At 51.3% G+C, this 13963-nt stretch overlaps 1 protein-coding gene across 3 annotated transcripts; it reads right to left on the minus strand.

The window, feature by feature from the left end:
* Positions 1-3825: 3825 nt before the first annotated feature.
* On the minus strand, positions 3826-11180 carry PROK1 (prokineticin 1). Of its 3 annotated transcripts, XM_075910325.1 has the most exons (4): positions 10038-11180; positions 8788-8920; positions 8125-8250; positions 3828-5347 (listed from the first exon to the last, which is right to left on the minus strand). In XM_075910325.1, the coding sequence occupies exons 2-4, from the start codon at positions 8836-8838 to the stop codon at positions 5228-5230; spliced, it is 297 nt and encodes a 98-aa protein (XP_075766440.1). In that variant the 5' UTR covers positions 8839-8920; positions 10038-11180; the 3' UTR covers positions 3828-5227. The 3 variants fall into 3 exon arrangements, with proteins under 3 accessions (XP_006116466.1, XP_075766440.1, XP_075766439.1); XM_006116404.4 differs by lacking the exon at positions 8788-8920 and having other exon boundaries at positions 3826-5347; XM_075910324.1 differs by lacking the exon at positions 10038-11180 and having other exon boundaries at positions 8788-9999.
* Positions 11181-13963: the final 2783 nt, after the last annotated feature.

Below are 13963 nucleotides of genomic sequence, written 5' to 3' on the forward strand. Positions count from 1 at the left end.
GTCTCCATTCCCAAGACCTTAACCTGTGAGCCACCAGGCAACACTCTGATACCTCAAGAGAGCACAGCTTGATCCTGATCTTCAAGCCCTTCCCCTGGGTCAAAGCAGTTCCGTTCAGGTTCCGCTTAAGGAAGTCTCAGACTGGATCTTAAAAATGTTCCCCCTGGGGCTCGGTGTATGCTTTATTTGATCCTTATCCTGAAACTCATTCTAGACAATGATCCAGCACACTAGTTCTCATCTAGGGGTATCTGTAACCCTGAGGATATGCAGATGTCTTCCAGGAAGCACATCAACTCATCTAGTTTTATAACTGGCTCCATAAAGAGCACTAGAGAGGTCAGTACAAACGAACACACCATACAATGACTTGCTCTGTATAATAAGTACAATATTTGTATTCCAATTGATTTGTAATTATATGGCAACAGTGAGAAAGCCAGCAAGTTTTCAGTAATAATCTACTTTAGTACTTTTGTATTCTTATGTAAGCAAGTTGTTTTTAAGTGAGGAGTAATCTGGGAGTACGCAAGACAAATCAACGTCCTGAAAGGAGTTCTGAAGTCTGGAAAGGTTGAGAGCCACTGAGCTAGAAACTGGCCTTCACACCCAACATTTGGATCCAGATCTGGATTTTTCAACATTTTTGAAATTTGGAGGGGTGTGAGAGACCCAGGGCTTTATCATGGCCTGTCTTTGTTCTTTGCTTATGTAATTGTGTGTCATTTTCATTGCAATACAGATTCCTGTACTATGGTAGTTGGTGATGGCTACATAGTGTGGAATTCTGGAGCAAAACTCCCATTGGCTTCAGTGCGTGGAATTTTACCCACAGACGGGGGAATGGGTCGGTGTGTTTCTGTTTGCATTATAGCTGGAGAAGGAGCCACAGATAGCTTTACATTGCCCGAGTGTTCCCCTTCCAAGCTGCTATTTGACACATGAAAGCTTTACAGTCATACTTCTGACTGTAATGTAGCTACAATGTAAGACCAAGGGCCTGATCCTTGGACATCAAGATCAGGACAGGGTCGTGGGTTTGAGTCCCACCTCCCCCGGGGTTAGGTCTGGTCGGGTCGGGACGGGATGGGCGGCCCTGGGGCAGGCTGAATAAAGGTCATCCAGGTCTGGACCAAGACTGAACTAAAGCAAGACCAGGTGGGTTTCCTCTTTTGCTGAGTGTTATTGTTACAGGGATTCCCAGTTCTTGTGGGGCTTGCTGTGGAGCAAAGGCACTCGTGATAAAACACTGAGGCTAATTTACGTGGTGGTTTGGGGCTGGAGTTTATAGATCTATAGATATATATGGATATTACATGCACAATTTTTGCATCAAATATTAATAACTAGAGCATCAATTTATAATGAGATTCAGCATTTTCAGCTTCAATCCCAGGTGTGCATGTGATGACTCTCAAAGAGGAAAACTTTTCTGGTGCATCAGAAGCAAGTCAGGTCGGCAACACTAGGGCTTCATCTTAGAGAGAGAACACTGAATAGCAAGGAGCTGCAACACACGCGCAGAGGAGAACTGAGCTTGGCATGTTAGAAAACAATGCATGTAATCTGTAGTTAGCAGCCTCTGCTGCCCTGATGAGGAGGTTCTATGAACTTCCCTGGCTGGAGGACATGGGCTTTTGCTTCATTGGTCCTTTTCCCCAACAAAACATGGCTGTGTGTACTAGGGATGTAATAGTGGAGTCGATTAAGTGATTAAGCGATAAGTAAAAACTTATAGGTTAATCAAAGAATCAAAGAGCTGGAAGAGACCTCAGGAGTCATCAAGTCCAGCCCCCTGCCCAAGGCAGGACCAATCCCAACTAAATCAACCCGGCCAGGGCTTTGTCAAGCAAAGACTTAAACACCTCAGGGATGGAGACTCCACCCCCTCCCTACATAACCCATTCCAGTGCTTCACCACCCTCCCAGTGAAATAGTCTTTCCTAATATCCAACCTGGACCTCTCCCACAGTAACTTGAGACCATTGCTCCTTGTTCTGCCATCTGTCACCACTGAGAACAGCCTCTCTCCATCCTCTTTGGAACCTCCCTTCAGGAAGTTGCAGGCTGCTATCAAATCCCCCCTCACTCTTCTCTTCTGCAGACTTAACAAACCCAAATCCCTCAGTCTCTCCTCATAGGTCATATGCTCCAGCCCCCTCAGCATTTTGGTTGCCCTCCACTGGACCCTCTCCAATGCGTCCACATCCTTTTTGTAGTGGGGGGCCCAGAACTGGACACAATACTCCAGATGTGGCCTCACCAGAGCCGAATAAAGGGGAATAATGACATCTCTGGATCTGCTGGCAATGCTCCTCTTAATGCAGCCTAATATGCCATTAGCCTTCTTGGCTACAAGGACACACTGTTGACTCATATCTAGCTTCTCATCCACTGTAACCCCCAGGTCCTTTTCTGCAGAACTGCTACTTAGCCCGTCGGTCCCCAGCCTGTAACTATGCTTGGGATTCTTCCGTCCCAAATGCAGGACTCTGCACTTGTCCTTGTTGAACCTCATCAGATTTCTTTTGGCCCAATCCTCTAATCTATCCAGGTCACTCTGGATCCTATCCCTGCCCTTCAGCGTATCTACCTCTGCCCCTAGCTTAGTGTCATCTGCAAACTTGCTGAAGGTGCAATCCATCCCCTCATCTAGGTCATTAATAAAGATATTGAACAAAACCGGTCCTAGAACCGATCCTTGGGGCACTCCGCTAGAAACCAACTGCCATCCTGACATTGAGCCATTGATCACTACCCGCTGGGCCCGGCCCTCTAGCCAGCTTCCTATCCATCTTACCGTCCATTTATCCAATCCACATTCCCTTAACTTGCTGGCAAGAATATTGTGGGAGACCGTATCAAAAGCCTTGCTAAAGTCAAGGTAGATCACATCCACTGACTTTCCCACGGCCACAGAGCCAGTTACCTCATCACAGAAGCTAGATTACCTCCCTCATCCAATAAAGGCCCCACCCCCTCTCTGATCACCCTCTAATTGCTAACATGTCTGTAGAAACCTTTCTTGTTATCCTTCATATCCCTTGCCAGCTGCAGTTCCAATTGCACCTTTGCCTTGCTGATGACTCCCCTGCATTCTTGAGCAGTATATTTATACTCCTCCCTAGTCATCTGTCCAAGATTCCCCTTCTTGTAATGCTATAGACTACACACATTTACCTCCTCCCCTTGCCAATACATTTTTAGCAGGCTGGCCAGCAGCCTGGCTCAGTTCTGGCTCGCCCTGAGTCCGGGACCTACCCTGACTGTGGCTCTGCATTTAAAGTGAATTAGGAGCCAAGTGGGCAGTCAGCCCGGATCAGTTCCAGCTGGGGCTGGTTCCAGGAGCTCTGCCTCCCCTGACAGGGTCTGCTGCCACCTTGTGCTGCTGTCTCTGTGCCAGAGGCAGCCACGTGGGAGACAGGCAGCTGGTCCGCGAAGGGGGCTGGTTTTTAAACTTCTCTCTGGCTAGAACCCCCTGAGCCCCAGACAGGGTCACTGCATTGTGCCCCATCCTGACCCCGTCAGAAGCTGCAGTATGTGGGATGCTGTAGAATGCTGAAGCATCTGTTTAGCAGGCCAGCGCTACGTCTGGCGACTACAGCTAGTGCAGAGCGCAGCTCTCTGGTTCATCTGCCCACCGGGTGCGGGGCACGTTACACTAACTGTCCTTCCGCTTCACATTCATTGCTGGGTGCATTGCACAGTGTAGGGTTTTACTTTCAATTGGGTCCTTCTTAAAGCTGGGCAAACTGACCTTTTGGGTCACTAAACAGCCCTGAACTAGACTGCATACAAATCAAAACATCAAAACACAATTTGACTATTACGTATGTTTATCATAATACAGTCAGATGGAGGTTTCCCACATAGATAATATTATGAGCAGAACATTAGGTCCCCAGGGAACTGGGTTTTTTGTCTCCATACCAAAAATAAATGCTGAATTTGAGCAATGCTTCTATCTTACCGGAAACAATCCTACGGTTTGCCATCAATGGCTCAGATTAAACCAATGAAGATCAAATGACACAGAAGGGCCTTGAGCAGGCCTTTGGAAAGGGCAAGTGAACACATGCCTCTGAACTGCTGGGCTTTCCTGAAGGTAACATGCCACAGAAATTAGTGAGCAAGATTGAATTAGACTTGTCCTCCTGCAGCGAGACTGACAGACGTAAAAGTTTAGGTGGCTGCTGCGTAGGGTGTGACTAGCTAACCCTTTCAGAGAACCACAGAGCTGGAGAGACCTCAGGAATCATTGAGTCCAGCCCCTGCCCAGGGCAGGACCAATCCCACCTTTCCTTACAGTGGTGTGTATTCATCCTACGGACTGATTCAAACACCCGCTGAAGTCAATGTAAAGCCTGTCGGTACTTCCTTGTGGAGCAGTCCCAGTAGATACAACAGGAGCAAGGATGGGGGATTTGGCTTGCAGAGGCCAACATTGCTCCTCCGTTTGCAAGGTGGAGCTCTGGGGTGGACTCCATACAGCAATCAGAGAGTGGCTGATGTAGCCTGCCTCTGTCTCCTATCTTATAGTTTTATTCCAGCATCCCGTAACTGGGCCATACGTTCTCCAGGCTGTAATAGGAATAACAGCACAGGGGCTATTTGTGTGACTAAGCCCAGAATGAGGGTTACACAATTTGCCAGAGTTATTTAATCCTGAAACCCTTTCTAGGAACACCCAACCCTTCGCTCTACTTTATAAGATAAATGTTGGGTCTGAAGCATTGGTGACAGCATCCCTTTTGTTACATGCAAACTGTCATTTTCAGAAGCTGTTGGGGGATATTTTCAAAGGGACGTAAGGCAGCCAATTCATTGAAAATCAATGGGAATTAGGCAAGTTCATGCAAGCTAGTGGTGAAAACACTGGACATGGATGCAGGAGCCCTGGATGCGATTCCTGGCTCTGCCCCTGATCTGCTGAGTGACCATGCGTAAGTCACTTTGCCTCCTTGTTCTTCAGTTTTCCCTTCTATAAAATGGGTCTAATGATACCTCCCTCTTTAGTAATGTGCTGAGAGATCTAGTGAGGACAGTGCTTAATCAGTGCTCAGTGTTATTTGTGCCTCTGAAAATCTCCTGCCCTTATTTTGTCTTTCCACTCACTGTGGTGGTGACGGTGAAGAGAAATGAAAAGAGGCTCTGAGTGGTGCACATTTCAGAGAGCAGTGCTGCCCGGCTCTCCATTTGGGAAGCTCTCTGATGCGCCATCCTGTTGCTAAAAGTCTATGTTCTTGAAGTCCACTGAACACCGGAATCGGCCATCGAGGAATCTGGCACATATGAAGTTTGGCAGACACGGGCAGGTGTGATGTTGGCGTTTTCCGAGGAAAGGGACCTTCAGCAGAAAATGAAAGAGACAAAAGACACCGCAAAAATGTCAGAGCTTCAGCCACAGAGACGCCAGGACAATTCTTGGGTGGGTAAAAGAGATTCCTTCCCACAGGGGTCCATGACCCCGACAATGGACCAGACCCTGAAGTTCTTTCCTCTGGCTGCAATCTAGCAAAGCATGCATCGCTCCGACCGTGTGCGTGATCCCCGGGCTCCCATGGCACAGCCCAGAGGTCGGACTGCCAGCGCTAGGTGTTCACGGCTCAGGAGGCGAGCCTCCTGCAAATCAGGAGTTGGACTCATTTGAGTAGCCTCCTAGTTTCTGAGCTTTCGGGGGCCTGTGGGCCCTGTTTAATCGGCTTCCCGCTACAACCCCGCAGGCTGGCAACTGACGCTTTCAAGGCCTAATTCTGCAGCTCTGATGGGCAACGGGGGGCCCTTGCTCATAATGGGAGGAGTAAAGGGCTGCAGGATTGGGCCCCTAATCCTCATTCAGCTCATTTGAATGGCAGCCCAGTCTGAGAGGCCCAAAACTCCTGGCAGCAATGAGTGCTGTTAGCCTGGCTACCCCGCAGCCTCCACTGGCCCGGGGAATAACTCTCGTCCCTTAACTCAGGCACTGCCCGCCCAATGCCCTGCTCGCGCTGTCTGCCTCTGGGCTGGCTTCTCCCCTCCCGTGTATCGGTGCCGGGTTCTAACCCTGGCGGACGGGCAGCTTGTGGCTGCTGCTGGCTCACCCTGCTCTGCAGGGAGCCCTGGGACCGAGGACTCAGCGTTTCCACACTGGGGTGGGTAGAGTGAGGCCCGTACGGGCTGGGGGGAGGGGCTAAAGCACCCAGTTCCCCTTAAGGCAGGAGTGTCCAAACTTTTTTCAACGAGAGCCAGATTTGATGAAGTGAACATGCGTGAGGGCCGACCATTTTGCCTGACATTCTTTGAACCATTAAAATTAAATGCAAATTAACTATTTTATGCAAAGTTTATTGAAAACAGCATACTTTTCATTTCGTCACATGGATGACAAATCTAAACAGGTGTTAAATCACTCTGCCTTTCATATCTGAAGGCCAGATGAAAAAGAAATCCAGGAAGCTGAAATATATGTCAGGAACATTGTAAAGTACATTACATATTATTGGTAATAAAGGTTGTCTGTCAACTTTTAAGTTCAAAAAAAATAACACCAAGTATACATGTTGTGTCCAAATATATTTATAACTGATTTAGACCAACTGACATTAACTGAGATTTTACAATGTATTCATCTCAATACATATGGATTCATTGGGGGCCATAAAAGATAGATATTGCCAAATTACCTGTGGGGCCGTATTAAACCGGAACACGGGCCGCAATTGGCCCGCGGGCCGGACTTTGGACATGCCTGCCTTAAGGTGACTGGCTCCTTTACAATCCCGGGGCAGCGGCGTCCGAGCAGCGTGACTTTCAGAGGGGCGGCTGCAGGAGGGGTCCCTCCTGTTTGTCTCCTGTTTTCATTCACCCTCCATGGTTCCAAGGCCAGAAGGGTGATTAGCCAGTGTGAGCCCCTACCCAGCAGCACGGGGCATCCGTATCCCCTGCACCCTTCAGACTACAGCGCGGTGTGCTGCAAACGGCACAATTACACACTGTCACTTTACATCCTCAGGGCTTTCGTGGTCTTGCTTGTTAAAAAATAATAATAATGGAGATTGCTTATCTCCTAGAACTGGAAGGGACCTTGAGAGGTCATCAAGTCCAGTCCCCTGCCTTCTCAGCAGGACCAAGTACCATCCCTGATGAATTTTTGCCCCAAATCCCTAAACAGCCTCCACAAGGATTGAACTCACAACCCTGGGTTTAGCAGGCCAATGCTCAAACCACTGAGCTATCCCAGGGCTTGGGAGGGAAACCTGCAACTGGTCACTGTGCAGAGTCAGTCCAGTGAGCTGGAATCAGCTGAGCCTCTCTGCTTTAGAGCAGCCAGTTTTCTTTCTGTGTGTTCTTGGGCTCTTCCGTGTTTATCCATCTGAACTCTGATGTGTTACACTGCAAGCGTCCAGCAAGAGAATTCATGTTCCCTGGGCCATGCAGATACTCTACAGCAGTGGTCCCCGACGCGGTGCCCGTGGATGCCATGGCACCCGCCGGGGCATTTATGTGCGCCCGCCTAGGCAGGGTCGCGAGGAGGGATGGCCGGGCCGCATGTTCTGCGGGGCCGAACTCGCACTGTGACGGGGCGTGGGGATGCGCCGGTGGCGGGAGAACCTGCCAGGGAGCATGGCGGGGAAGCCGCGGGAGCAGGGTGGCCGGTCCGCAGCAGTGAAATGGCCGAGGTGGGGGGTCTGGAACCGGCGCAGGCGCACTTGGCATGGGGCTGGCCAGCCAGGCGATGCAGCAGGATGACATCACCCACCACACAAGACGGTTGGGGACCACTGCTGTACAAGATCCGGTGAGCAGGGTTATTACAGCACTTCCTAGACCAATGCCATATGCCATTGTTAAAAAATACAAGCTCTCAACTCATCCTGCCCGAAGAAAAGTTGATCTGGAAAATCTAGTTGCAGCAATGCTGGAACGGTGACGTGAATGTGTGGCCGGATGGATAAGGCCTCTGCCTTTAGCTCAGAAGATTGAGGGTTTAAGACCTTCCATGGCTGGTTAGTTTCAGAGCCCTAGCTGGGATGGGTCCTGCCTTGGGCAGGGGCTGGACTAGGGTTCTATGGCTCCGTGATGCTAAGATCAGCCTGGGCCATTGCTCAGACTAGGCTGAGAAAGGGTTAAAGCGGTGGGCCCTACCTTGTGACTGAATGGGTGGCATTGGTCCCCTTCCTGTCCCAGCGGAGTGCACATCCTGAGCCCGCGAAGCCACAGGCTGACAGCGCAGCACGTCCCGGCTCCGCACTGCAGATCTCTCTCACACGCCTAGTGGGGAGGAAAAGCCCAGACAGAGGTGAGTGTGGGCAGGGCAGTGGCAGGGGAAATCCCTGCTCCTGGACACTGGTAACTGAGCTGGGCTGGCCAGCGCCGCGCTGACAGGCACCGATTCCTAAGGCAACAGGAGCCACGTGTCTCAGGTCAGGTCCAGGAGGGCTTGTAATGAGAGCGACAGTCAGATTCTGGCTCGAGGGGCTTTCCCCAGGCCAACAGGCCGGACAGGGCTTCGTGCGCCTGAGGCTGACGATTGGGATGCTCAGGGGAGCTGGCCGTGCTGAGCTCAAGGCAGCCCAGCACTGAACCAACGGCTACATAACCGTCAGTTACTAGCAGCCTTACCTGCCGCTGCCCAAGCCCTTCAGAGAGCAGGGCCTTGGGGATCTGCAGGGTGGGCAGGAGGCTGGGGGCCAGGGATGAGTCCTCTCCCCCCACCCACTGGTACCTGTCCTCCCCCCGCCCGCCGCGGCCACCTCCAGCTGGGGCCTGTTCAGATTTCACTGCAGCCCGACCCCAGTTGAATAATACCACACTCCTCGCGCAAGGCCCGTTCAACTCTTTCAATGCATTGGGATACATGACGTGGCCTCTTGGCCTCTCTCCTTTTCTCTGTAAATTCCCATCTTGTGTTCTCTTGAAAGACACTCTGAATTCTTCGGGTCTAAATGAATGAGACTGACATTAGTTAGGACACTGGGGCAGATGGCTCCATTAAAGTCATCGTCACCCGTGGCAGGCGGCATATGCCAGCTGGAGGTCGGGGCCTCTTTCTGAGGGGGCTTTGCTCCTCTCATAGGTGGTGAAGTCAGTGAAAGTTTGAGATGCTCAGCACCTCTGAAATCAAATCCCCCCCGTTCCTATGGGCCGTACGGGGGTGTCTTATCAGCATCTCCACACTTTTCTCAACCTGAAAACGTTTTACTATTTTCCCCTCCCCTCTTTGACTCAAATGGTGTGGCGTGGTGTGTTCTGAACAAGAACCTCTGGTTCCCTGGCCGGATTTGTATCTGCATACATTGCGCTCTGTGGACTCATAGCTGATAGCATATAAAAGATGATCAGTGAATAAGAATTTAGTATTCAGTCTAACTCATTAAAAAATACTGAATGTGTATGTCATTTAGCTAGCTTTGTATCGCTTTGTAAAGAATTTAATTAGATACAAGCAATCACAGCTAAAAAATATGCATAATTAAACCAATTATTTGTGATACCAATAAACCTTGACAGAACCCAAACAAATATAAATGTCGTAATGCACTTTCCTGTAGTTGTTCTATTTCATTTCCCCCCTATCTTTTTGCTCAAATGCAGGGGTGGAGGGAATCATGTCTGTTTCACTTTTGTATATACGTAGTCAGTGTCACTTTCAAATTCACGGAGTATCAAGCACTGCTGGAGAAATGTTGATTTAGTTCCAAGTAAGAATATCCATCGGGAACAGAGCATTTATTAATGCAAGCATGTCTCTTGGGTTTAGGATTGCTTCTTTTTGATCAAACTGTGTGCTGTTAATACACACACGGTAATATTTCATTATAATTATGAATACGAAGGCACGCTTTGAAGATATAAGCACACTATACAATTTTTACTTGAAAGTATTCTTCTTTGAGCTTCCAGGAGGAAATTCTTTTCTGAATTACTGAAAATAAAATCACTTCTCCGCTAGAAGATGCAATTATTTTCTCCAATCACATGGAATCTAGCTCAGAAGGAATACAAGATCTCAGACATGTTCAAGTGTCACATTAGCAAGACAAGGAAATCAGACTTACCCCAGTGATGACCGCACATTTGTAAAAAGTTATTAAAAAGAAGAAGCACAAGATCTGGACGACCGTTTTCATGGTGACTAGATAAATAAGGAAACTCTTCTCTCTTCGGTGTGCGGTTGCTGAAGTCCTTGTTGCCTGTCTCCTTGCTGTCCTACCGAGGAGATCTGAAAGCACCCTCCCTCCCCTCGCTCTGCCTTTAACACCTCAGCCCCTTCAGTCTCCTTCACTGATGTGATGGGTTTTTTCTGATGAGCCCAGAATAGGCAAATGAGACTGAATCTACTGGTGTAAAAAAAAATAATGAACCAGAATGAGAAGACGATTATTCTCCCCTTACAAATTATCCCAGTTTTAAATCATGTAAATACATCTGGATTTGTTTTAAAGTGCCCTTCTATAGCCACTACAAGTTTGTGTTAGAATAAAATTAAGGAAACAAAACAGACAAAATTCAGTTGATTTCCACCTCCAGGCTAGTGCAGAGTGCAAGTGTAGGTATGTGTGATGTGTGTGCCTAGCATGTTGTGCGCAAGGTGGGGGAGGGGGTGGCAGAGAGAGAGAGAGAGAGAGAGAGAATTGCATGGGTGATTATATTGCATCTGAATAGAGTATGTAAATATCCTAATATAGGTTTGAAAATATTCTGTGCCTCTGTTTATATTTGGAATATCTTCCAAGACATGTCAAAGTCCAGGAAACAATATGAACAACACGCTTATTTAAACAGATAACTGGCTATCCGGACAGATAAGAGAATAGGGTAGTTTAAGATGATGCCATGTTGGACATAAAACAATCTCCCAGCTAGCTTGAGGCACAGTTGGCAGCCCTCCCGTGGCACTTGCTGCCCCATGCCGGCCATCTGAGTCCCCCTCCTCACACAGACAGGGCAGGAAGGGGCGTGGATGTGCTGCTATGCAAAGGCAGCCGGAGCCAAATCCTCCACTTGCTGCTCCAGCTTGCCCCAGGGTTGAGGAGAGGGTCTGGCCCTGGGTGTTATTAACTACAGGTGTTGACCCACAAAAACACAGGCCCCAAATCCAACCCCCCCAGCCCTGATAAATCACAAGACTGGCCAGCCCCCCCAGCCCAATTCGTCATTGGGAGCCTTCTCTACTCAGGATAACAAGACCAGAGCCATGTAGATTTGTTTTTTTGGCAAAGGCAAATGAAGCCATGATTTAAATGATCGCGGCTTCATTTACATTTACATGGCTGCCGCGCTGAGCCGACAAACAGCTGATCAACTGTTTGTCGGCTCGTGCGCTAGTCTGGACGTTCCCCCTGTTGAAATCAAAGCCCTTTGTCGGCAGCCCCGGTAAACCTCATTCCACAAGGAATAACGGGGCTGCCGACAAAGGGCTTTGATGTCGACAGGGGGAACGTCCAGACTAGCGCGCGAGCCGACAAACAGCTGATCAGCTGTTTGTCGGCTCAGCGCGGCAGCCATGTAAATGTAAGTGAAGCCGCGATCATTTAAATCATGGCTTCATTTGCCTTTGCCTATGTGTCTAATCTACATGCCTCTGCCGACAGAGGCATGTAGTCTAGACACAGCCCTGGAGTCTGCCTTGATTGCATCAGGCTGCTGTCTGGGCTCAGGTGTAGAGAGAGGACTAGAAAGAACCTACTGCTGCATCGTGCCAGGGGCTTGGCTTGGACGGACCTTCTGGCCCCGCTAGCCCTTTGGTTCTGTGGCTCTGACCGGAACGGAGCAGCTGTAGTAAATCACCATGGAAGCGGGTGAATGCCAAAGGAAGAATGTGCAGCACAGAGAGAAAAGTGCAGCCCCTCTGCCAGCCAGCCCAGATCCTGGGGAAAGGAGGGTTTTAGGTTGGCAGGGTCCCCCTCCAAAAGCAAATGGGGAAACCGGAAGAGCAAAGTGACCTAAGCCGAGGAGGATAATGGCAGCGCTGCCAGGGCTACGAACCAACGCCAGGCCTCGCAACCGGCCTGAGCCGCAGCTTACACCAGGGGGTGTGCTGCCCCCTCAGAGGATCTCCCCTAGGAGCTTCCAGGTCAGATGTTGGACATGGGGTTGCTGCCCATTGAGCCAGGCCACGGATGCATGGGCTGCATCCCTTCCCACCCGCAGGGAGGGCCTGCGCCTGCCTGTCTGTCAGTGCAGGAAGAGGCTCTAGCAGGCCGGAGAAGGGGTTCGCTCACACCCAGCCTGGTTGCCACTGGCCAGTGACATAAGCCGGCTCTGTGCTCCCAGCAGGCAAAATGCCCCCTCCCTGCTTGCAGAGCACAAAGCCCGGCACCAATTCAACTCCAGCTCAGCCTCTGCACCCACCTCCTGGTCTTCGTCTTTCCTTCCTCCCTTCCGGTTGTTAGTACCCCCATAGGCCCTCAGGCTGCTATTTCCCAAAGTGCCTATGGGAATTAGGTACCCGGGTCTGCCTGAAAAGCCAGTGGGAGTTGGGTGCCTGGCTGTGAAAACCCTGGCCTCGCTGCTTCTCACACCCTTCCTGACCTGCCGGCATTAATCCCAGCAAGCGAGCCCCCTGCAACGCCGCAGGTACCCCCATAAGCCACCAATGAACAGCCACAGAGGAGGCTCCTGCCTAGTGAGTTAAGGGGGGGAGGCCATGTTTCCAGGGAGCCAGAAAGAGCTGCTTGTGGCTATTGATGTGTCAGCCTCTGAGGAGACGTGCGATTAGCCCTGCAGCCACGGCGCTGCTCCACGGGGCCGTTAATCGGCTGCCTCTAGGCAGCTCCGTGGGGCTTGCTTTATGGGCTATTCACTCAGCCAGGAGCTCGGCTGCCTCTCCACCAGTGCCCTCAGCAGGAGGCTGGTCCCTGCGTAGGCCAATGTTATCAGCATTGTCGATAGTATCACCTACTTCTAGAGCCATAAATGTGCATGGCACTTCACCGACAGCGACGCTTCCCTGCCGGCCCCCAGGGGACGAGCTGGCTCTTCGGCCGAGGGCCTCAGCTGGTGCCAATTGGCCTCAGTGGCATGATGCTGATTTATTCAGCGGAGGCGCTGACCGCCAGGCTGCGGAGCTCAGCCAGCCTTCGGGGACCAGCCTCTGCTCCCAGCCCCCGTTCTCTGCATTGCCCTGCAGGCCTGTGTACATCACCGGGGTGGCAGCCCCCACGGATTCCTCCCCCCAACACTTCCCCCCGTGATGCCTCCCACGACCAGGGCAAACCGCAGCTGGGCTGGCAGCAGAACCTCACCTGGCTGCGGGCCGAGGCATTGCATGGGGCATGGGGCATGGGGCAAGGGGCTGGGCGGGAGGGAATTCCTCAGGATCTGCCTGCTTGCCTGGGCTCTCGGAGAGGCTGTTCTGAGGTAACTAGCCCAGGCCTGTGTGTGTTCAGCAGTGCACACGCACCCGTAGAGAACCTGAGAGGAAAGAAACCGGACCCTGGCCTCCCTCGGCCCAAAGCAGAGCGCTGGCCGCAGGACCATCCTTCCTTCCTAGCCACAAACGCCTCTCTGCCCAGCCATCCATCGCAGGGGGTTGAGGGCCTGGGTGAACCAAGCTCCACATCCACTCTAGGGAGAAGGAGCGGTCTAGAATGAGAGCTCTTCATGGGCACAGTGTCCTCAGGTTCCCAGCCCGGGCCAGAACGGCTGTGGCGGGTCGCTTACCGGACGTCACCACCCGCGAGCGACACTGGCTGAGCCATAGGACTGACCGGCCAGGCCCGTCCCAGGCAGTGCGCCCGGACCCGCTTTACCTGAATTTACACACACAGCCGCGCGCCACAATGGGCCCGACTCACGGAGCTCAGCACCGTCCGACGCAGCGAGCCACGCCGGACCCGACTCACGGAGCTCAGCACCGTCAGACACAGCGAGCCACGCCGGGCACGACTCACGGAGCTCAGCACCGTCAGACACAGCGAGCCACGCCGGGCCCGACTCACAGAGCTCAGCACCGTCAGACACAGCGAGCCACGCCGGGCAC

This window comes from Pelodiscus sinensis, chromosome 27 (assembly GCF_049634645.1).
Source record: "Pelodiscus sinensis isolate JC-2024 chromosome 27, ASM4963464v1, whole genome shotgun sequence".
NCBI classification, from domain to species: Eukaryota; Metazoa; Chordata; order Testudines; family Trionychidae; genus Pelodiscus; species Pelodiscus sinensis.